The sequence below is a fragment of the Myotis yumanensis genome, unplaced genomic scaffold (genome assembly GCF_028538775.1).
Source record: "Myotis yumanensis isolate MYYU_CA2020_CCGP unplaced genomic scaffold, mMyoYum1.0.hap1 SCAF_7, whole genome shotgun sequence".
Lineage (NCBI taxonomy): Eukaryota > Metazoa > Chordata > Mammalia > Chiroptera > Vespertilionidae > Myotis > Myotis yumanensis.
The window spans coordinates 59,790,055-59,815,412 of NW_027223758.1; the positions used below are offsets into that span (position 1 = coordinate 59,790,055).

The following is a 25,358-nucleotide window of genomic DNA, read 5'->3' on the forward strand; positions in this document are numbered from 1 at the left end:
TTATGAGTTCATAGAACTAAGAAAGGAAATGTCCGCATCCCTCAGATCTGACACTGGGAAGAAGCTGAAGTTACTAGAATTTCCTAGGACATTCCCTGGGATGATGAACCTAGAATCTAAGAATCTAGGCATCCTGTTTTGGTCCTGGGGAATGAATACTGTGCAGTGCTGGAACCCAAAGCTGCAATTCTATTCCTGAACAAAGATGCTTCTCTGCTTGCATCTGGGTTGTCCACTCTCCCACAGCTCTGAACAGTGAGCAGGTTGAGGACCCGCAGTTGCACTGGTGTCTGGTCACTATCCCATGACAACGCTGAAGGGACTGGCAATGGGTGTGGACTGCAGTGACTTTTTTGGGTAACGCTGCATTCTGAGACAGCCAGAGACAGGGTCACTGTGGGCAGGAGGATGTGTCAGAGGCAGATTCCAGGTCGAGAGGGTTATTTCTGGAATACTCTGAGGAAGCGGATGGTGTGACTGCCCACACTGCACCAGGGCTTGGTGCTGCTGGATATAGTTTTCAGAGCTGTCAGTCCCTCAAGCCTCATAACTAAAAATAAGTATCTACTCATTAAAGCAGATTTATTTTTATTCAGACTTTTGTATTTTTGCATTATTACTTTTATCCACAATTGAATTTTCAAAATATTTTGTCTACAACGCTTATAATTCTGCAAAGTCCATAAACTATAATCTATGCCTTGATTCCAAGAAAACTGGCTTTCTCACTTCCATGTTCTCTGGTACTGGCAGAAAAAGAGTGTACATTAAAAGAAGGTCAAAGAGAATGTTTGGGAAGAAAATATAGAAGAGATTAAACACTAGGCTGAAAACAACACTCACGATACCCTAGAAAGGCCGTGGGAGGCAGCCAGACCCCCCCCCTCCATCCCCCCCCCCCCCGCCATCCCAAGAACTCTCCTCGCGCCCAGAGCCTGTGCGCTCTGTGAGGCAGCTCCCAGCAGGCCTGGGGGTGTAGGTGTTTCAGAGCATCTGGCAGGGAAACACACTAGTCATTCAAACCTCAAATCTCCACAATTTATAACTCGACACCCCTAATCCCAGCTGGTCTCTAACTTGATATACATTTCCCTGTTCCTTTTTTCGTTTAAAGAGAAATGTTTGTTATATTCCATTCTACCTTAAAAACTGTTACTATTAATATTTTAACTGATACCTAAAGAAAATAGCCGAGTACCTGCGCGACGGTATTGTATGAATAGATGCCATCTCTATCATTAATAAGAACTGGCACGTCACTTGGTTGTCTTACAGCAGTGCAGATGTTAGCATAGCTGTTGACATTATTCTAGACTACAACTGAGGATATTCATTATGAACTCTCATTATGTCATCAGTCTCCTCTTGCTTAATTGTCAGAATATCCTCCTTGAGTTAATTGTAGGTATCAAGTTCCTGCCCTTAGATTCATCTTTTAGCCCAATGCAAATAATTTCCTTCATCTTCCCAAGAACTCCAGTTTGTCCCTGTCCCTCTACATGGCCCACATTACCATACCAAATACTGCTGAGTCACTACAAAGATGCTTTAAAAATTACTGTTTTATTTTTTAGGGCAGTTTTAGGTTTATAGAAGAATTGAGCAGATAGTGTGAAGTGTTCCCATATACCCCCTCACTCTACTCCCCAACCTCCCCAACAGTTTCCCTTACTAACATCTTGCATTACTGTGGTTCATTTGTCACAAATTATAAACCAATATTGACACATTATTATGATGAACTAAAGTCTATAGTTGACATTAGGATTTGGTCTCTGTGTTATATTGTTCTAGGAGTTCTGACAAATGTATAATGCCTGCAGCTGTCAGAGCTTCAGTTTCCTCTAGTGTACTCTTACTTTCCCCTGTTGTGTTGGGGTTTCTTAAAGAAAGCCCTTAGAAACTCCTTCTTAAATAGAGCCTTGTCTCTCTTTCAATATGCTATGATCATATTGGAGCCCTACTGATGTGGAGGTCAAGGTATTGGTGAGGGGAAGGTGTTTTAGAGTTTTATGATTAAAACCAGTTTGTTTTTTAATGGGCCTGAGTCTCGGGGCTGTGACCTTCAGAAGAGTTTCTTGGCCCTTTTTTCCTTCCTTCCCTAGTGTAAGACATATGGCTGGAGGGAACTAGAGCTGTCTGCCATTCCCCTAGGATGTATGCCCCTGGTAAAGCAGTTTACCTTGAGGGCAGGACCTCAGTTCTCTGATGTATCCAAGAAGAGTTGTTGCTCAGTTTGTTCAGCATTTTTCCTGTTGTGAGGATGGGAGTGATGACTTACAAACTCTTCCCATGTCAGAATCATGACCAACAATCTGCTTTTAACTGTGATAATTCTCATGACCAAACAATGTCTGGAAGAAGCCTGCACAGAGCCAATAATGAACTCTCAGAAAGAAAAGCTACCCAAAGCAATCTATGGACTCAATGCAATCCCTATGAAATAACAAGGACATATTTCACAAATACTAGAAAAAATACTCCAAAAATTTATATGGAATGAAGAAAGACCCCAAATAGCCACAGCAATCTTGAGAAAGAAGTATAAAGTAGGAGGGATAACAATACCGGAAATGCAATAATGAGAATAAGCAAACCATGATTAGGATGGATCATACATAATGTTAGCAAAAGAAGTCAGACACAAAAGGGTACATACTGTATGGTTTCATTTATCAAATGTTCAGAACAAGGACAAAGTAAAAACTGAGAGTGACGGAAATCAGGAGAATGATTTTCCTGGCAGGAGCGGGAAAGTGCATGGCACGAGGTGGGACTCGAGTTAGCTTCTATTTCATGACCCACGTGGTGATTAAATGGGTGTGACCTCGTGTACTTGACTACAATTTTCACTTAAAAGAAAAGCATCTAGCACTGTATATACACTGACTTAGAGAGGTAATCATAATATGCTATAGCAAGTAGAAAAATAAAATGAATTCTAGATCTCCAATGTAATATAATTGTATATTGGTAGGAAAAATAAACAGGTAAACTATTATATCCAAAATAAATCTATAATTGCATTTTTGCTTTATGAAATTTTTGGATTTTTAAGGAAGTTAGCAATTAGTTACACATTTGAGTCCAAAAATAACCAGAAGTAATAAAGAAAAAGTTTTCTAGTTAAACATTCCACACTTCCAAATGTGTCCCCTGGAGTGGCACAGTATGGTACCCTTGACAGCATATTGCCTCTGGTACCAAGTAGCTGAGTCTTAGCTGCTCTAGTTCTAGAGTTCTCTCAGGGACAAAAGGTGAACAGGTCCTCTACATGCAATGTCAATGCACTTTCATTAGCCTCACTCAACTTATGTTCAAAGGAAATTCTGTGCAGGTCCCTGTGGAACACTCATCAAGCAAAGGTAAAAACCCCAAAGGCCAGTGCACAGACACCCAACTCAATCCCAGAGAAGGGTCGTGTGGTATAGTTACCCATGTCAACCACTTGTTCATGCACTATTTACTTAACAAAAGGCACAAAGGATAACTACCATTTGCCATGTCTTAGGCATGATACTCAATAAACTTGTCTGCAAACCTCTAGTTAGACACACTCCAACTTACTAGTGCTAATTTCACTACTAAATGGCTTTTTAGATAATCATTTTTCTCAACCAATTTATATTATAAACTAGAGGACCGGTGCACAAATTCATGCACAGGTGGGGCCCCTCAGCCTGGCCGGCAATCCGAGCTGAACGGGTTGGCCAGTGGGGGGAGGGGCCGTTGGCTGGTAGTCCCGATTGGGGTCACTGGGGCCAGTTGGCCAGGGGGAGGGACCGTGGGAGGTTGGCCGGCTGCTGGAGGTGGGCTGTGGGAGCGCACTGACCACCAGGGGGCAGCTCCTGCATTGAGCATCTGCCCCCTGGTGATCTGTGCGGAGTCATAGTGACTGGTCGACCAGTCATTTGGTTGGTCAGTTGTTCGGTCACTTAGGCTTTTATATATACAGATTAATTAAAACTTTCTGTCACCTAGTTTAACATGAATATGTTATGAGAAAAAAATGTTGAATCTCTACAAAGTATATTTTTAAAATTTTTTTTATACTTAAAAATTTTTATACTTAAAAATAATGGGTAGCGTTTAGAAAACATTTTATTATATCGGAATAAAACTATTTAGACAATAAAGATGTTTCCAAGTAAAAATTGAAAACAAACCCAATATATGAAAAACATAAGCTACCTATGTTGTGTACACATGTGTACACAATCCCTAAAAATCAAAGTTATACTATTTTCCCTCATGGGAAAAATAGATAACAAATTTTAGCCCATTTCCCTTAAAACAACAACAACAACAATAACAACAACAAAAATATATTCAAATCAATGGCCAGATCAAAAAACAAACACACACAAAACAAAGGCAAAGATTTAGAAATTATGCTCAGATTTATAGAATTAAAAAAATAAAAGGAAAATATTAAATCATCATTTAATATTACAACAGTAACAGATTCTCATTATTTTGTCCCATGCAGTTAGGAACCAGAGAAAATGACCTTATAAAATAATGAGGATTAGTCTACTATAAGGAAGAACCAGTATGTGTGACAAAAGGCTAGAATAGAAAGCAGGTGCTAAATAAATCCTGTTCATTTTCATGGACTAGAATGGATCCCAGAAGGCATTTTCTCAACAAGAGAGGGTTATGGACCCCAGTAGCTAGCTGTGGGCTCTGCATCAGGCAGGGTGCATTCCTGCACCTCCTATGTCATTATTGCCCCAAATCTGTGATCATAGACCAGGGGTGGGCAAACTTTTTGACTCGAGGGCCACAATGGGTTCTTAAACTGGACTGGAGGGCCGGAACAAAAGCATGGATGGAGTGTTTGTGTGAACTAAAATAAATTCAAAGTAAACATCATTACATAAAAGGGTACGGTCTTTTTTTTTTTTTTAGTTTTATTCATTTCAAACGGGCCAGATCCGGCCCGCGGGCCGTAGTTTGCCCACGGCTGTCATAGACCTTCACCATGAGGACATCGAAATGTTTAAAGAACACAGTGGATGCACGAATAAATAAATGCATATGGTTATAATGATGCAGAAAAGAACAAGTGCATACTAAACATCTTTCCCATTATGCAAATGCATTTTGCTGGTGATCTTTTCTATTTTTACAAAGATGCTCCTCATTACTACTTTTATTATGTGAACTACAAAATTGTGTATCTGCTTTAACAGGAACATATACATATTTACTCTGTGGAGATGTTTTCAAAAGTGTCAAAATATAAATTAACACACTGACACTTTTTTAGGGCTCCATGTGCCATTCCAAAACATGTTTACCGAATATATTAGAACATTTGTATGAGGCAGTTTCTGAAGTATCAGTTATTTATTTTATTTTCTGTAAAGCACTGTTCAGAACCAGTTATGTCACATGGAATCCCTCTGGTTATGGAGAAATGTGTAGGTGCACAAGGAAACCAGAGTAACTTCACTGCCCTCCATTTTCTGAGAAGATTCCTCCCTCCTCTGTGGCTGAGTTCCCAACCACAAGCTGAGCTTGGGTCCTCCCTGAAATGAGCAGGTGAGCTCTGCTCATAGAAGTCACAGCCCTTTTGTTCAATGACTGCCAAGCACACTGTGTTTCTCTAAGAAAAGTAGAACAGGTGATTGCATTGGAGATGAAGTGCAGTGTTACCAAATTGGGCTAATTTGTTGCATTTTTGGCCAAGTCAGAAGAAAACTCACTATCTTTTTCTAAAAGAGAAACAGATCTCCTACCATGTTTTGGGAGATACAAACATAAGGAAATACTATGGCTAAAGACATGATACTAATTAATTGTACATGCTTCAATCTGACCAAGTGAAAAGTATTGCACTAAATTAATGCAAACACAGGATAATTTATTCCTTAGCTTGCTACAATAGGACCTCAAAATTATAGATGAGATTTTGCCTTAATTGGCAAGAAACATAATTAAATGAGAACATGTAGTTCTTTTTCCTATACTCAGACTTAAATAATTAAACTTTTTTCCCAATAACCTTCTTGCCTGTCTTACTAATGAGGTACATTTCCAGGGTCCCCCAACTTATAAAAGTGCACTGAGCCACTTCTGGTTTCCCTCCATGCCCTCTGCAGATGGCAGAAAAATATTCTACCACTGAGACTTTTACTTCCAAAAGCTTAGATTTGTCCTATCATGAGTGAGTACCAAAGAAATCAGAGTCTAGTCCTTTCACTTTAAAAATGAGAAAGTTAAGATTCAGAGTAGCGAATAACAGAAATTATTATTCATACGGTTGGGACTAGACCACAAGTCTCTTGACTTCCAGGCAGTTCTCCCCACCATTCCCTAGCGGAATGTTAAAACCAACCAACCAAACAAGAAAGACATCTTCACAACAAAAATTATACTCTGTGGTTTTGCTAGTTTTTTTTTTTTTTTTTTTTTTTTACCTCTGAAGAGATTATCCAAGTCATTATCTTCTTTTTCTTTGATTTTCAAACACTTTGCCTGCTGTACATGTCTGTACAAAGAACAGAAATAAAACCTGGATTCATTATCCTGTGAGGTAGGAATAACTCATGACAGCAGCACACATTTAAATAGAAGCCACAGGGTAAGCAATAGAGAACTAGTAGGTATTTTCCTCCACAGAAACTTTGTCAGATTTTTTTTTTCAATTTAATATTTTAAAAATACATTTTCGTTAAGGAACTCTAGCTTTGACATGAAGACCTAAAGGTCCCCCCTCCTCCATTATTGCCAAATGTTTTTAAAACTCTCTGGAGAATAATCTCTTCAGATTCTGAGAAGGAGCTACTAGGGAGAGTAGGTGGGTAAATAATAATTGCTACTGATTATTTTAGCGCTTATTTTAATCAGAAGATTATACATTGTGCCTGAATAAGTGTATAAAGTAATTTTCCCATATTGCTGAATGTCAGAGAATTAATTAACTTTTAAATGTTCCAGTATGCTGTAAGGACTAATTTTGTAACTCGAATGGAACTTTATAAAAATTTGAGGCTCAGAGTTTGTAATGAATGTGGTAGTTTCTACCAGGTAAAATGAAACTTTTCCAGTGTTGCTAATTACCTAATAATTAATTTTAGGTAGACAGAACTTGAGGTAGTTGATCAATTCATCTGTAATATTTGTGATTTTAATGAAAATGATAATAACTTGCTTTGCAAATATATTTTGTAATTGCACTTGGATAGCAGCTCTCTCATTTTATCCTCAGGAATATGCCTTTGAAGTAGGCATGCAAACACTGTTTCAATTTCTGATTTAAATGAGGAATCTCATTCAGTTACTCAAACCTTACATACAAGATAAGTGACTTGTACAATAATTGAGGTAATTTTATCTATAGGTTCCATAAATGTGTATGTCATGGTAGAAATACATTCAACTTATAAGTGAGGTGTTTTTTTTTTAAAACAATTAAGGCTCCCCCCCCCCAATAAAAACACACACCAAGAAACTGAGAAAGAATTTCTACTGAAATACTGAAATCTTATTGGACCTTGAAAGGAGGCCCTGCATAGCTACTGTGGAGCACACTAACTCCAGGTAGTTAGCCACCTGTGGTGCAATGCAGAGACCAGTACCCTTAGTGTAGGAAAACCTAGCTGCATGGTTTAGCATCCGTGTCCTAAGCTTGTGACTCGGATGCATATTTAAACTCTAAAGGTCTCAGCTTCCCAATCTGCAAAATGGGTACAGTACAATTTCACTAACTGCTCTGAACAATTAAGTGAAAAAATATTATAAAAAAGTATACAAACTCTTATGCATCGTGGACATGCATAAAATGTGTAGAATATTTTTATTAATTCAATGTGTATAATTTCATTATTTTTCTCTATACATATCACCAGGATTTGTTTGTTTGCATTCTTATAGGGAAGAATATAAATCATAGAAAGAGGGCCTGAACGTGAGCAGTGAGCATCTGGCGGAGAGAGCTAGTCAACATGGAATGCTGAAGGCACATGTAGGTGCAGAGTAGTAAGATTCTCCTGGGAGGCTCAGATGCCTTACATAAATTTGATAGGGCTTTAAAAAATAATGTAAAATTAAATCCACTAAATTTATTGAGTGGCTTTTTATAAACATAGCAGGTACTACAATTAATCGCAAATATGTTTTGTCATAGTTTTCCTTTCAAAATTATTACATCACTAGGGAGATACTCCAAGGCAAACCCTGTAAACAGTTCAGATTCAGTTACATTTCCTGAGGGAGAGAGGTACTTCCAAGGACTCTAGATGTCATTGAACCTCATTTCATTCCCACAAAAACTCCATAGGTAGGTTAGGACCCTTGTTATTAATAAAGAAACTGAGGCTCAGAGATATTAAACCACTTGCCCATCTGGGGCACACAGTGAGATGATGGTGGAGCCAGGAAATAAATTCAAGCCTTCAAACTCCCAATCCAGTTTCCTTCAGGGTACACAACATCTTCCACCAGGGTGTACTGAGCATTTGCAGAGGCTTTGAGATGTCACACGCGGCCCAAAAGAAAAGGAGAGAGAATAATAATAATGCCCCTGGCAGCTGGAGCGAGGATGCTACTTGGCACTGGGCTAGTCGGATTATTCCGTAGAGGACTCAGCCGTGGCTGGTCCTGAACGAGTGGGAGTGTGGATGATTGATGGGCTTGCAAAGGTCTAGGGAATTAGATTGGAATAGAATGGGAAGGAGAAGTGTTCTGGGACGGGAATAAGCTAATCAACTTACTTGGATGAAGCATCTGTGCTGCGCGAGGAAAGAAAAGATCAAAAGCGAGGCTGAAAGAATAAGCTGGAGCCAAGCTGTGGAGAGCCCTGTGTGTTGTTCTCAAGTGTTTGCCCTCCATCCTGATGGCAGTGGGAAAGGTACTGAAGTGTCGCATCATAAAAGAGCCTATTGCATACCGCCAGTTTTATGTTTGCAGATGATTAGGCTAGTAAGGTGCCAGAGATTCATATTTGTTTATATTTTAGCTAAAAAAGTAATACCATTGTAATTTGCATTTCACCAATAATTCTTGAAGCCTGGCTTGTACATTTTATATAGTTATCAGAGCTCCAAGCACTCTAAACAATCTTCAAAATATTTACTAACAGTACTGCCGTTGCTGCAGCAAGTCAAGCTACTTGTCTGTCTGTCCTGACTCATTCTCATAAAGGAGTGTATATGACTTAGAGCCGTGATCGGCAAACTGCGGCTCGAGAGCCACATGCGGCTCTTTGGCCCCTTGAGTGTGGCTCTTCCTATGCCTTAGGAGTACCCTAATTAAGTTAATAACAATGTGCCTACCTATATAGTTTAAGTTTAAAAAATTTGGCTCTCAAAAGAAAGTTCAATCGTTGTACTGTTGATATTTGGCTCTGTTGACTAATGAGTTTGCCTACCACTGACTTAGAGGATTACTGCTTCTGTTGTGGGACCTGCCACCATCATCCAATAATCTCTGATATCCATTGCTTTTCCTCTTGCCTTTTCCTTAGGATTTCGCTACTTTCAGTTGAAAAAGGAAACTGCATGTTCTCTGACACTCTTTCTATGCTACCACTACTTTTTTCCCCCAGTTTTTAATTTATTTTTTATTATTTTTTTCTTTATTGATTAAGGTATTAAATATGTGTCCTTATGCCCCCATTGCCTCCCCACCCCCACCCCCACTCATGCCCTCACCCCCCTGGTGTCTGTGTCCACTGGTTAGGCTTATATGCATGCATACAAGTTCTTTGGTTGATCTCTCCCCCTTAACCTCCTCCACCTCACCACCCACCCCCCTTCCACCCCTGCCCAGTCTTCTCTCTGAGGTTTGATGGTCTGATCAATGCTTCTCTGTCTCTGGATCTGTTTTTGTTCATCAGTTTATGTTGTTCATTATATTCCACAAATGAGTGAGATCATGCGATATTTATCTTTCTCTGACTGGCTTATTTCGCTTAGCATAATGCTCTCCAGCTCCATCCATGCTGTTGCGAATGGTAGGAGTTCCTTCTTTTTTTTACCGCAGTTAGTGGCTACCATTTCTGTGTTCAGATGCCAGGCCCTGAATCAGAGGCCTAACCTGTAGGGGGTACTATGGATCTTATGTTTATGTGCTGAAAGTGAAGAGAGAGTAAGTGGCTGGCCCAAAGTCACATAGTAAGCAGAAGAGTCCAAAAAGAAGAGCTAGAATTTAAATTTAACTCACTTTAACTGTAGCTACACACTTTCTAGAGCAGGAGTTGGCAAATGACAGCCCACAGATGGATCTGGCCACTGCCTGCTTAGTAAGTGGAGTTTGACTAGAGCACAGCCATGCTCATCCGTTTACTCACCGTCCACGAAGGCTTTCAATTGCTAACTGCAGCAGAGATCTTATTGCCAGCAGGGTCTAACATACTTATCATCTGCCCTGTACAGAAAACATTTCTGACCCCTGTTCTAGAAGGAAAGGAAAAGGTCCCTAGGCCAGAATGTACACACCACACGGGACTGTTTTACACTGCTATCTTTCCCCAACATTGCCTTGATAACTGCATTTAGTTATAGTAGGGCTTGAAAGGCAAATATTGGGCTCTGACTGACTTTTATTTTTAGACAAATTGTCCAAGTCCAATCCACATTTTTGGAGCTTTTCCTACATGCAGGCATTGCATTCAACCAAGATGGTGCCTGCTGCCGAGAAACTGATAATCTAACAGAGGATGCAGCTGTGCGTGCTGCAAACTCTCACATGAAGTAGACTGAGAAAGGGCTACAATGGAGAAATGAAGAAATCACTGTGGGATCACAAAATAGGAGGGGGGATTTCTTGCTTAAAGGTCGGAGAGATTAGAAAAACCTCTCAGGAGAAGATGAATTTGAGCTAAACCTCAAAACAAATTTTAATAAGGGAAGTACTGAGAGGGACACGGCAAAGGTGTGGACATGTGGAAGGTAGGGAGTGAGAAGAATTAGTCATGGGGCATGGTGTGCCCTGAGGTGGGTGTGCAGGCTGGGGTAAATTATGAGGACTGCAAAAGCTTCCCATGGACCTACATACTGTATGCATGCTTCTGTGTATGTATATTTGTATATGTGAATTTATTTATAGTAAAGCAAAATGAATCAAGGACCTATAAGATGCTATCAATCCAAAGAAGGATTTATACAATATGTTTAGTTGGTGAGTAAAAAGTAATTAAACTTTAAAAACACTGCATTATAAAGTATCAATAAATAACACAGATATGAAAATAATTATGCAGCATTATTTATAAGTGGAAAAATACTGGAAACAACCTGAATACCTGTCAGTAGGGAAATGTGTGAAATAGTTAAGGCATGTCCACTCTGTGGAATATGATTCAGCTATTAAAGATAATGCACTGAATCCACTTGTGTTGACATGGCAGATTATCCATGATATATTGTTAAATAAGTAAAACATACTTTTTAGCTAATATCTTTTATCTTCAGACTTTCTTTGAGGCAGCAAACAATGATTTTGCATGGCAAATTTATTTTTTCTTTGTGGGTACTTAGTTGTCTATGTTTTTAGAACATTTCCATATAAAAACTAAAGTCCAAGACCAGATTATTTTTCTTTTGGTGATAAGTGTTGGTTTACTTACAGGTGCTTTGCTCAGTCCACTATTATATACTTGGGATAAAATATGTGTGTATCTTGTGGAAGCCTCAGAAGTTAGTGTCCCCGTGTTTACCTTTCAGGAATGCAGCACCTTTCCCAATATTTACCATGATTATATAGCAATCTACCCAGAGTAGATACAAGCTAACTTTCAAAGAAACCTTAGCAAAAATTAATGTAATTAAAAAAGAGTGTGTATCTACATATCGGTATACATACATCAACACAGAACAGGTGTAGAAGACAACATGACAATCTATTCACACACACACACACACACACACACACACACACACACACCAGGATGCAGATCAGAGTTCAGGAGTGGGAAATGAGAATTTATTTTTTTTTTAAACTTCTATATTACCTGAATTATTGCTAGGAATTTTGTCATATTCTTATAAGCCTTTAACTTATACTGTTTGATAGGGAAAGGTATGGGTATTATTAAATGTTTTCAATGTTTAATTTTTCTACTTTTATTAATGTATATTTTCTCATTTTCCTATAATACACAAGCATGGCTTTACATAGGGGAAAAACATGTTAATGTCCTCATTTTACTATTTACAATGAATGGGAAATAATTATTTTAAAGCTAGATTAGGTATGTAGGTAGATGAGAAAAAAAATACCTGCTGGTGATTGGGCAACAACTTTATTTTTTTCTGGGGTGCAAGAACACCAATGTTTGCTTTATGCAAAGAACCATGAGCATTTTAGCACACACTGTTCTACAGCAGAAGATGGGATTTAATTACTAAGAGCCTGGGCCAAGACAGGATCCAGAAATCCAGAGATTCACAATAAATTGTAAAATGCAAGAGAATCATTTCAGAAAAGTATTTGTAAAGGTCTTTTTAAGGTATACACTGGTTATTTTATAACATTTCAGCAAAACAGTAACTTTGTTGAGGAAACACAAGACTACAATGAACTGCCAAAGGAACCAAGATGAGTTGAGCCAATGAGGGCCAGGTCCTTTCATGTCATCACAGTTTCTGTCTACACTCCTGCGCTGATCTTGACACACCTAATTTCATTTCAATTTTCAAAATATTCAACAGAATGCTGCTCCCTTTTTTCTTTAAGGCTTGGATCTGTTTATGGTCCACAGGATGCTAATATAGGTAACAGCTGAAAGCATTTCAAGTGTTACCCTTTTACTTCTTTCATGGCACCCATCACAATCTGTGATTTTTCTCTTCATTTATGGTTTACTTTTGTTTTACTCCTCCATATCCTCCACCTGAAATATACTCCCTGCTGAGATGGGACTGTTTGTTCACCTCCATATCCCCAGCCCCTAACACACCAATTGGCAACTAAAGAAGCTCCATACATATTTGCTGAATGAATGAGTGCTGATGCAATGAGTGAATCTGCATGCTCACTGCCAAGGCTGCAGGGACTAGAGTCATTTTGCTTGAGAACAAATCCTCATTCTGCCACTTCCTAGCTGGTGTGACATTCTTATCACTAAGTAAAGGCTAAAAAGGACCAGGATGGACCAGGATTTCAGTCTGTTTTGTTCACTGCTGTAGCACTAAGGCTTGGAGTAGTCCTGGCATGTTGCAACTAATAACAGTGTCAACAGGGAAATAAATTCTTTGGCTTTGATATCCTTATTTCTATGTTGAAAAAGTTGGATTAAATCATCGTTTGAGTCCTGCCCCATTGTAAGCTCCAGGATCGTCACACCTGAAGTGTGATCTGGGTGGGAGCTGGCGTGGAAGGCCTGCAGGGTTCCTGTAGCCACAATCCTCTACAGGCCCAGAAGGAACTGGTGTCTTGGTGCTTTGCTCACTGCTCAACTGATTAGGGTCCAATGTAGCTCCAGATGCTGAGTAATATTTCAAATAACTAAAGGTCTAACTTTCTATGATTGGTGCAAAGATGTGTGGTATATATACACAACTAGAACTGGTAGAATTGCAAGACTTTAAAATCAACAATTTTTATAAAAATGAAAAGAGTATAGGGTACTACTATTTCAATAATCTGTACTATGTGCCAGGTCCAATTATATGGCTATAACCACATCTATCTTACATCTATATTTATCCATATATCTATAGTCAAAATCTAAGCCTCATATTTTATCTTCACTTTACAGGTAAAGAAATTGAGATTCTAAGAGGTAATGTTTATATCTGAATCAGTCAATTTAGACTTGTTAAGTCCTACAATGGAAAAATTAATGAAAAAACACACATCCAAAACCATAATGAAAACTGGTTCATAACCCTTTAGCAGCCTCCAATTTTTTTTGAAAAAATAAGGCACACACAACACAAGTAGTAAAAAAGGCACATGCAGACACACATGCATAAGCTAAGAACAAGGAATGGGGTCGTCTCTTATTTGATCCATATCCTGGAGCCTAGGACAGTCCCTGGCACATAATGTTGCTCAAAATGTACTTAATTTTCTGAGTGATTATTAAGTGTCTGACATTATATTAAGTATCAAAAATACAGAGACATGTAGAACACAATCTCTAACCTCAAGAATCTCATATGGGTTGGAACTGCTATAGAAAATTTGGAGAGAGAAATGAGCCTTGGAGAAGGGAGAAGATGCATGCATGGATAAACAAAGCAAGACGAATGGAAATAAAAACAATATTGCAGATGATGACAAGGGGTGAGACACGGGGTAGACTTTATCCCCTAAAGCAGAGAATTTATGTGGGAAGGAGTGAGAGAAAAGGCTGATGGATTAAATAAAATTTATCCAATAACTTGGAAAGTTAATATGTGGAACAACCAACTAACACTATGTTAATTCTGAGAATGGACTTCAGAGAAGGTATTTATGTTGCAGTTAATTTAAATAGTGGAAATAAACTAGTTGGCTCATGGCAGTGGAATGTATTATGAGGATCATTAAGGAGTTATTCCACTACATGCCATTCTGTGATTACCATAACTTTCCCCAAGCATTTTCATCATCAATACAGGCCTTAGGGAAGTGCATAAAATTTATTTTATGGCAGGCATTAGGAAAAACAAAGTGAGCTTTATTAGGCAGTTTCTTGGATCTTCTTAATAGTAATGATTGAATATGACAGGTATTTTAACTAATGGTGGTTCTACCAATTGTGTGAATTAAAATGTATAAAACACTGCTCTGGGGAGGCAAAAGAAGTCATTAAAGAATACTTAGGTGGGTTGGAAATGCCAGAAAGGAAATGTCCTGCTCTGGCCTGGAGAAGCTAGCTAACAGAATATAGGGAGAGGTGGGGGAGTTGCATTTCAAAGTAATTTTCTTTATGATAAAACTGTTTTTAATAAGTATAATTGTATTCCCTTGTTGCAGATAGAATCCTTTAGTATATTACAATAAAATGTGTCCAAGGTAGATTATAAATGTTCTTATTTATAATATACACATAAGAATAAACAGTTTGGGAAAAAAACAGTTAAGATTCTTCCCCTTTAGTATTCTGTTTTCACAAAATAAGAAATAAATGCATCATGAGATGACCTTGAGAATTTTAGCTAGCAGCTGAGAGTAGTCTACATTTAAATCCAGCCAGGCAATTTCAAGGTCTTAAACTGTCATTCCTTTGCTAGTCTTAAGTTGAAACATGTAGAGGATTTGGAGTCAGGCAGTTCTAGATTCCAATCCTAACTTTTCTACTGATTATCTGTGTGATCTTGGACACTTTGATTAACCTCTCTAATCTTAAGATGCCTACATTATAAAATCAGAATTAGAACACTTAACCACACAAAAGGTGGTTGTGACAATGAAATAAAATGAACAGGATGATGTATATAAATTGTGTAGCACAATGCTTTAGCTCAAAGTAAGTGAATGATATTAATATTTTGGTGTTACTATTATTAATTTACTGGACTAGGAATACTCTGAATTTAATCAAACTACCTATGTTTGGGTCCAAGATCAGCTACAAGTAAGGATTTTTACTCCCTCATCTAAATGGCAATGCTATGATGACAGTAATTTCCGCTTTGACTAAATCACAAGACTACAGGAGCTCCAAAGTTAATGTATGTGAAAACTATAGACTGTTAAACAAATTAAAGGCTTTTTCCCTTCTAGAGTACATACCCAAAGGAAAGACACTCAAGCATAAGGTCAAATGCCTCTATTTAATGCACCATGACTATCCCACTAGTGTTAGTACAAGGGAAAAGGAAGATCTACATAGTTTTTCAGTAGTGGTGACCTATTATGAATCTAATTTTTAAAGTTGTATTAATATGTAGTCCTACTGCTATGAAGGTTAATTTTATAAACATCTATTAGTATATAATCCACTCAATTTTAAAACATAACCCTCTACTAAGAAAATGTGAACATAAATAGACTATTTCTACTACAAAATTATGGAGACTAAATGTTTACTAATAACTCTCTTCAAAGATTAACATGAGAACAAACATACTTTTAAAAAATATACACAAAACTGGGATGCAGTTAAGGAAAAGACAAAATCCATTAAATTGTTGGGCAGCATCTAATTGATTTTGGAAGAGTGTCAAGAGTTAATTTTATATTTTGCATGTGAATTACACAAAGTCTGGAATTTCTAAGGTGACAAGTGCTGCTTGTATGAGAAATTACAGAAGTCCTGTCCAGAGCTCAGTGACGGATGGATGGACTGGAGGCCAGTGGGAATTATAACTCTAATTTACACTAATTTAGCCCCCCATGCTTATGTTTGTATATGAACCAAGTAAAAATTATTTCTTACCATGTAGAACAGATGGAATTTAAATATTCTCCCTGACCTGTACCTGATATCTTGGGTTAGAGGAAAAGCAACTTCAGGAAATTACTATAAGGAAACTGTGAGTTGGGTTAAAATATACTTTATTTCCTTATAATTAGAATACATATTATTCCTTGTTGATGTCTTTGAACTCCCACTGGAATTCTAGACCATGAACAGGGTGTCATGGAGCTGGGGGATAGAGTCACAGTGGGCACAACTGCCAATAATGTTTAAACACTGTTATGATGGTTGGTTCAAAGTAAAAGTGGACAGATTGGAGTACAATGATAGCTTTGGTCTTGAGATTTGAAAGCAAAAGAAGATTTAAGAATTCAAATGTGTGCCCCTACTCCCCTTATCCATACAGCTGCTTGCATAGTTCTGTACATACATGAAATAGGATTTGATAGAAAAGGATCGTGTGACTTTTTGCTCAAATATCAACTAACCTTTTCCTGTTTCTTCCTATCTGTAGTAATTACGCTTATCTGAGCTATTTCAGTGCAAAGCCCCTTTAAAATGATAAAGTGTATAATAATATATTGAAAAGAGCAAATTACTAAGGGGAGTTCAAGACAGGGGAAGCCATATATATATCTGTGCGGAAAGGAAAAGTTTAGCTCACTTCGGAGACAATACAACTTTGCAATTATTTTTTAGAACAGTTCAAAGATCTGCTCAGTTTATATGGCTTTTGATGTTGAGGATGAATGCCTAAAATATTTACAAGAGAGACTGACTGAGATTTTAGTAGGGAAAAAGATAAAAGCAGAGAATAGCAAGGATAAAGCAAATAGATACAGTATATGGAAATAAATAAGCATTGTTCCTTGGAAAACAGTTTAAAAAAATTCTCCCTCAACTAGAAAATGGGATGTTCAAGCTCTCAACTACTTAGAGTTGTAAACAGTGTGGGTGTGAAGCACACTGAAGAACAACTAGACCTGTGAGGTTTCAACAAGAGGAGTGGGTGTATAACAAATAAAAATGCAAGATACAGCAACAGAAACAGAAGCACGCATGTCCATAGCACATAGATCATGCGCTAGAGGGGAGCTAATCTGCAGTCGTGTGCACAAGGATCAAAATCAAAATAAACTATTTAACAAAAATGAAATGCTACACAAATTCTGTATAACAACATTTGCATGAAAAAAAAAAAACCCACACAAAACACAAAACCCAAAGTTCAGAGTGTGAAACCCACAGTCCATAGTGTGAAAAGTGTACCCTCCTGATGAACAGGTCTCCCCTGGGAGGAAAGGAGCTCCCCTGTAGGGACTGCAGGTGTAAATGGGCAGAAAGCTGTTCCAGTGCAGACTCTGCTCCCACAGAGAGGCAGGCACGTCTTCCCTGTCCACCTGCCAAGTGCAAGGAGCAAGGCTTTGGAGGGCTGGAGACACAGCCGCCCTCAGCAGCAGCTCCCTCAGAGCTGGCAGAGGGAGGGGCCAGTGTCATGTAAGGGCTTGAACATGACTGCCTTCTGCCTGAAGATGGGTCTGAAAACACCCACTTCCCACTTCTTTCTTGGCTCCATCTCTGTCTGGTTTCTAATCATTTACTTAGTGTTAGATTTTTCTGGGTTTATTCTTCACAGCATGGAGAATCGAGCGCCTTTATAGAGATGATGTTATTTAGAATATTTACTAATTTAGGTTAAACAATGCCAAATAAGGTTCTTTAGAAAATGATTATATGTAAATAAACATTGGAACCTGATACTTTAAATGTAAATTTATATTTCAAAACAAAAGGATGATGTGTTATCAAAAAATCAAAAGGAAACTATTCAGAGTCAGAAAAAATCGTATCTGAGGTACATTTGGATTCAAGATGACAGAGACGAGTTAGCAGGTAGGAGAGGACATCCTGATATGACTTGCTGGGTACAAATACTAGGCCATGTGCCAAAAGAATTATTTCTATAAAATGAATCCAAAGAATAAAACAGTTGTCAAGGTAAAAGAAAATCTTATAGAATTTTGTAAAGGAAGTATGCTTTCTATTGCTTATATGTAATATATACATTTACAAAGAGATACATTCACATTTTGATAAATAAAATATTTTTAAATGAAGATCAAATGAAAATAAAATATTTTAAATGAATTCTATGAGCCAGTGATCATAATAATTCCCAGAAAAGAAATTTTTCAAAGAAATATGATGAATTATTACTATTAACAAAATTGTTCTTTTACTATTCTACATGCTTTACTTTCTGCTTCACATTTTCAAAAAGTTCCTTACCTGGGATGACTGTTCACCTTTTCATGTTTTCTGCTGAAGTTCAAATTACAGAGATTTTTCAATTTTAAATGTGAAGAGTCTGATTCCAAATTTGCTTGTGTTTGTTCTCTCACACATTCATGGAGTGTTGTCTCCTTTTTCAAGTTCATCTCCGAATACGGGCAGCCAAAAGCACTGGTTTGTAATAAAATGAGAACACAGTTTGCAGTGCTAAATCAGTGACTGTTGTCTTTGGAACAGACCTACATCCAATATTTAAACATTGAGTAGACATTCTCCTTTCAATGAACACACTGAAATAAGTTTTGTTTCATATTGTCCCTGGATAATATTTTTAGATTCTAGACACTGGTCAGCTGGTATTCTAGATAGATTCATCAGAATATATGATTTTTACAATTTGGGAAGCTTAAAAATCTAAGAACAACATATATATGTGCTCCTAATGGGGCGATGAAAATATTATAGAAACATGACTCAAAAAAATATTATGGTTAACTAAAATATTTACCAGTATCAGAGAATATTATGCTTTTGTTTCTTAACATTTATATATCCAGGAATACTATATCTGGATTTGGCTTAATCCTCCTGAAACTTGTATGAAGTTATGGGTTTGAATGGGAAGGGGCAACTGTAGGTGAAAGAGGAGAGACTACAGTTAAGGCTGAACCTTGAATGCTGGATGTGGTTGGAGCCTAATGTCAGGTGTGGGCAGGAGGATTGGCCAGGACAAATGATCTGGCTCTTTCAATGGGCTGACTGACTGTCCCTGTTAGACTTCTGTGTGCACACGCCTGAATCCAAAGAGGCCCCAAACCTCTGCTGCTGTTAGGAATGGGGCAGCCACAGTCAGTGAAAGCACAGGTGCGACAGAGGTCACCAGCACACAACCCTGGGAAAACATGCCCTGCTGGGGCTTCAGGCTTCGTTTCTCTCCAGTGAAATGAAACTGAATTAAACTCATTATGGTTACTGTGACCATCTCTCTCTCTCTCTCTCTCTCTCTCTCTCTCTCTCTCTCTCTCATACACCACACACACACGCACACATGCACACACACATCATTACATGGCAGCTGCTACCATCACAGTGTTATCCACATCTAGAAAAGCACATAGTCAAATGAATTAATATTTAGGTAGGTGGTTCCTTTATAGAAATTCATTTCCTATTTACTGTAAATTTGCTGATACATGCTGCATAATAAATTCTTTCTGAATATGTGAAAGCCTTCTTTTGTAATTTTAAGATCATGATAAAACCAAGAACAAATGCAGTTTTTCCTCTATTTTAAGGTAGACTGAGTTTCCCAGGGAGGGCCTATAATCAGTCTAGCCTCAGAGGGTTTGTAGTACCAACCTACATCTGAAATTTGTGATGGAATGGTTAGGATGACACCAGCCGAGCCCAACATATCTGGGAAAACCTGTACTGACATCAGGGTGGATCAGCAGCCTGTGCTACAGATAGAACTGTTTCTTTATATGCATTTTCTATACTTTTTAATAATTGCCATTGATTTATTAGTTTATTCATTCATTGATTCAACAACCCATTAAATGAGCATCTGCTACATGATAAGCAATTTAGAAAATATAAATCTAGTAAAGCTAAGACATATATACCAATGAATACAACTTATAATAAGAACAAAATAGCTACTCTTATTGAGTGTATACTATACGCCCATTACAATTCAAGGTGTTTTACATACATTATTTTAAAAACTTATTACTAAATACCCAAAGATAGTATTAGTATTACTTATTTTACAGGTGAGAAAACAGGCTCACATAGGATAAGCAACTTTCCTAAAGATGCCTGACACTTTCTTGGGAAGCTCCAATATTGATCACTTAATCTTTAGCACCAATCAGGTGAGCAGAAGCAGGACAAGGTTTTGAACACCACCAAAAAAGGAAAAGGGCACAGGAAAGAAAGAAGGAGTTTTTACCATAAGCTTTCTTCTAGAGGTTTCATAATTTAAGACCTTACATTTAAGTTTTTAATTCATTTTTAAAATCCTCACCCAAAGATATGTTTATTGATTTTAGAGAGAGGAAAGTAGAGAGAAACATCAATATGAGAGAGAAACTTTGATCAGTTGCTTCTTGTACACTCCCTGACCAGTAATCAAACCCACAACCTAGGTATGTGTTCTGACCGGGAATCAAACTCACACCTTTTTGGGCTTAAGGGATGACACTCCAACCAACTGAGTGACCTAGCCAGGGCAGTCGTTAATTCATTTTGAGTTGATTTTTGGGTATGGTGTAAGATAAGAGTCCAGTTTCATTTGCACATGGATATCCACTTTTCACAATACCATTTATTGATGAGACTATCTTTTCCCCCTTGTTTATTCTTGGCATCCTTGTCAAAGATCAATTAACTGTATATACAAGGATTCATTTTTAGAATTTGTTCTCTTCCATTGGTCTACATGTCTATTTTTATGCCAATGGCATATTGTTTTGATTACTATACCTCTGCAATATAATTTGACATCAGAAGTGTGATGCCTCCAGCTTTATTATTCTTGCTGAAGATTGTGTATTCATAGCAAGTTATTGTGGCTATAGTCATTTTTAAACATTTTAAATTTAACTTTTTTGCTAAAGTGACTGATATATTACCATTACAGTATTAGAGTATTCTGAATTTGAATATATACTTTCTTTTAGCGGTGAATTTTATACTTTCTTATGTTTTCATGTTGCTAATGCCAATATCAAGATGACATAGGTGCTAAAATTATCTTACAAGAATTGTAAAGCAGCCATAATAAAAATGCTTCATGACCGGCCTATATGGCTCAGTGGCTGAGCCTCAACCTATGAACAATGAGGTCATGGTTCAATTCCCGATCAGGGAACATGCCTAGGTTGTGGACCAGGTCCCCACTGTGGGGTGTGCAGGAGGCAGCTGATCAATGATTCTCTCTCATCACTGATGTTTCTCTCTCTCTCTCTCTCTCTCCCCCTTCCTCTCTGAAATCAATAAAAAATGCTTTAACAGCAATTATTAACATACTTGAAACAATGAAAAATGGAAACAACAACCAGCCCAAGATATATAAGGAGAAAGAAAACATAGGAAATGCACCACTGTGTTGCTACTCCGGTCTTGAAGTCTCTAGTTGGTCTACTTCCTCCTCTCCACTTTTCAGAGCCTTCATATGTTTATTTTATATATAATGTCTAGGTATTAGTGAAAGTAATGAAGAAAAATATTGTACTCCATTGTTCTGGAAGTAGAAGGCCCTAATGATCCTTTTAAAAGTTCCTCCAGGGCTACAAACCTTTCTTTACTCTTCTTTTAAAGGAAGAATTTATTCTACTCAACTAAAGCAACCAGGGAATCCTGAAGTAGTAAAAGATACTTTCAACAGGGCAAACTGAGTTTCAGTCCCCCTTCTACCACCAACCCTCACCTCTGCAGATCTTGGCTTCCTCATTCGTAACATGAAGAATAGCACTCCACTCACTAGGTCAACATAAAAATTGCATTGAATGCAGAATGCGAATATAATACCTGGCTTATATGCAATCAATAAAGGCTATTTCTTTCCAACCCTAATTAATCCCTCTATAATTCATAATACTGTTAGTTACAGGAATTCAATTTTCACATTGTAGATGCATTTCAGAAAAAGGAGGCATTATTTTGCCCACTCTCTTCTACTTGTTATAAAAGTATGTTCTTAGACCCAAGTTGCAAAATTTATCTGGATATGCATGAAGATATGCTTAGATATTTATATATTAATATATACTCACAAATATCTAAACTTTGTGTTCAATGCTAATGTTGACTTAATATCAACAGGACATTTAGATGTTGTTTTGGGATGCTCTTTCTTAAAGTGATAAATTCATAGTCACCTCAAGGAACCTATGGGCTAAGATTAGGAGTACAGTCTGTGTGATGGAAATAGCAAAACCAAACCAGCCCAGGTCAGATAATAAAGCGTCCTTCAGCTGCCTGCGCTAAGTAGTCCCAAACGCTAATAGATCAAAGAGGACTTAAGACGTCCTACTGTCCCTAGCAAATGATATGCTAGGGAGGGTTTGGGGTTTTTTTGTAATACTACAAAATATACATTTAGATAAGAGGTGGCCTTTTATAATTTTACAGTATTCAAATAAAAATTCATCTGCAGGCTCAAATATGTATAGGCAGACTTCTTGTTAAAGAAGTTGATTGTTAATTCTCTACCCTCTAAATTAGTTACCACACCAAAGGCAATGTACTGCAATTTAATGTGTGTAAAGCAATATTGTCCTAATTAGAAAAAAAGAACCAACAATAGGAATCCTTCATTATATTTTGAAGGGAGCTATTTAAAAACTGGTTTTCCTTTGTTTTGTTCTTTTAATAAATAACCCTGAGATATTAAAGATGGGGGCATCAGGATAATTATGGATAAAAACAAATATCTCTTTCAAGAAAATATCATCAAACTATTTTTCTTACCATAAATTCTTCTAGAAGATTATTCAAGTCATTTGCTTTAAATAATTGTTGAGAATCAACAGGTAAAATACTTTATAAAAGTTGATCGGGTTATCTAATATATACACATGAAAATGTTTATTCTGCTAAATTTAAGTAGTAAAATTATTTTTAAAATTAAAGAGAGATGTCATCAAAACACAATTTGGTTAGTCTAATATTCATAACTAGAGGCCCAGTGCACGAAATACATGCATGGGTAAGGTCCCTAGGCCTGGCCAGCGATCAGGGCCGATCGGGGCCTTCCAGCTGCCGGCCGGGGCCTCCCTTCCCCGGCTGCCAGCTGCCAGCTGGGGCCTTCCTTCATTCTGTGCCACCTCCTGGTGGTCAGCATATGTCATAGCTAGCGATCAAACTCCCGGTCTCCCGGTTGAACTCCCAAGGGGACACTTTGCATATTAGCCTCTTGTATATATAGATATTACCAATAACAGGTTATGCTTCTATAGTTTTTACTCTTATAACCCTAATTTAAGGTCTTTTTTATGTTAAATCATTCGGTTCTCACAATATCCTTATGAAATATGGATTATTATGATTTGCATTTGACTGAGGCACAGAGAGATTAAATAAGTCAATCAGGGTCACATAGTTAAGAAGTTGTAAAGATGGAATTGAAATCCAGGTAGCCTGACATTGGGGTCCAAGCTTTTAAGTACTATGCCAAACTGCCTCTGTATTTTCTTTGAATACATTAGAGAAAATAAAACCAATGAAACACTTGGTATAATGCCTTGCACACACTAGGTACTTTGCAAATGAATATTGAAGATATTGGTATATTTATATAACCCCTTTGGCACTGATTACACAGAGAGAACAAGCAGGGAAATTATAATACTTTGAAAATTTAAGCTGCTTAATGTTTTTGAATTTCATTCTGAAATTTACCGAGTTGCTACAAAAATAGAATAAGGTAAAGAGGAATTCTTTAGAAACAAAGGCACATTCTCTTCACGGGTTGAAATGTAATATGAAGAACTGGCCATCTGGATAATTTTTTTTATTGGGACAGGCTGTAATTTATAAAACCCTGAGAAAGAACAAGAAAATAGAAGATAGTCTTGACTTTCTACCAGAAAAAGACTTTAAAGCTCCATCCTAGCATGTTTTTAAATGAGAATTTAAACATTGGATACCCACACATACACACACTAAGGTGGTATCGGCATGGTCAAATGCACCATTCCACCTAACCCTGCTCCACAAGCATCCAGATAGTGTCCTCTTTTAGTGGAGGCCAGGAGTAGGACGCACAGACTACTGTCTTTTAATTCCATCCACAGATATTTACAGAATGTGACTACACACAGCTATGTAGGCTCTATGGCAACCCAAAGTACAGCAAAGACCCCACCTCAACAGTCTTTACCTCAAAGATCAAAAACCAACAAATTAAAAATCTAAAAGGCAAAAACAGTGAATGTTGTGGTTTATTGCTATTACGTATACAGTTAATAATGATGTAATCATAACAATTGGAACATTAACTTATTAAACATTAATATGTAACCAGGCATTATGAAAAGTGCTTATCACATTATATGTATTATTTCAAAATATAAATAAAATCTGGAAAGGGAATGTTTTCAGAAAACTGTTTTTGCTGTTTCTATTATTATTTCTTAAATTAGGACTCAAGGGGGTGCAGAGGCAGGTTCTTGAAATAGGACTGGCCTCAGTCAGTCCCAGGGGTGTGGACAGAGACAAAAGATTGCAGAAGACCAACCGGCTGGAAGGCAAGACTGTGGGCAACACTTGCTCATGATTGGGTTGTGTGTGGGGGAGGGGGGTTGAGATCCAAATGTCTGGCTAAGAATTCCAACTAATCAGAAATGCAGTAGAGAAAGGTCCCGAAGGTCATTGTAGCACCTCAGGCCCAAGGTCCGGCAGGGGCAGCATCTGGACAGCAGGCGTGAGGGTCTGGATAAGAGCAGGAGGAACAGAGGAGTTCCTTCCTATACTTTTCTATTTTGTAGAAAAGTAATCAGTGGGACTTGAAGACTCACTAAACTCAGGAATTGTTAAGGAAAACACTGAAATCTAACCTTGTAAGTGTAGTGATAAAGCTGGGTAATGTAGGGTTGCTGATGAAAGGGTAAGATAAAGTAGTTTGTTTCTAACATTGTAAACCGCAGGCCTGGCAGTACAACTCTGGATGCATTCTGCAGGTGAGCAGAACAGACACCACTGAGTGAGAAGTCAACAGGAAGATGACCTTTAGGGAGCCACCAGCAGACCCCTGTGGCTG

At 37.7% G+C, this 25,358-nt stretch overlaps 1 protein-coding gene across 1 annotated transcript in view; it reads right to left on the reverse strand.

The window, feature by feature from the left end:
• L3MBTL4 (L3MBTL histone methyl-lysine binding protein 4) overlaps window positions 1–25,358 on the reverse strand; it is a 258,313-nt gene that overhangs the window by 71,269 nt on the left and 161,686 nt on the right. Inside the window, exons 14-15 of the mRNA XM_070421567.1 lie at window positions 18,590–18,763; window positions 6,426–6,496 (exon numbers count right to left, since the gene is read on the reverse strand). Coding sequence (XP_070277668.1) covers window positions 6,426–6,496; window positions 18,590–18,763 — 245 coding nt within the window. The remainder of the gene's footprint in view (window positions 1–6,425; window positions 6,497–18,589; window positions 18,764–25,358) is intronic.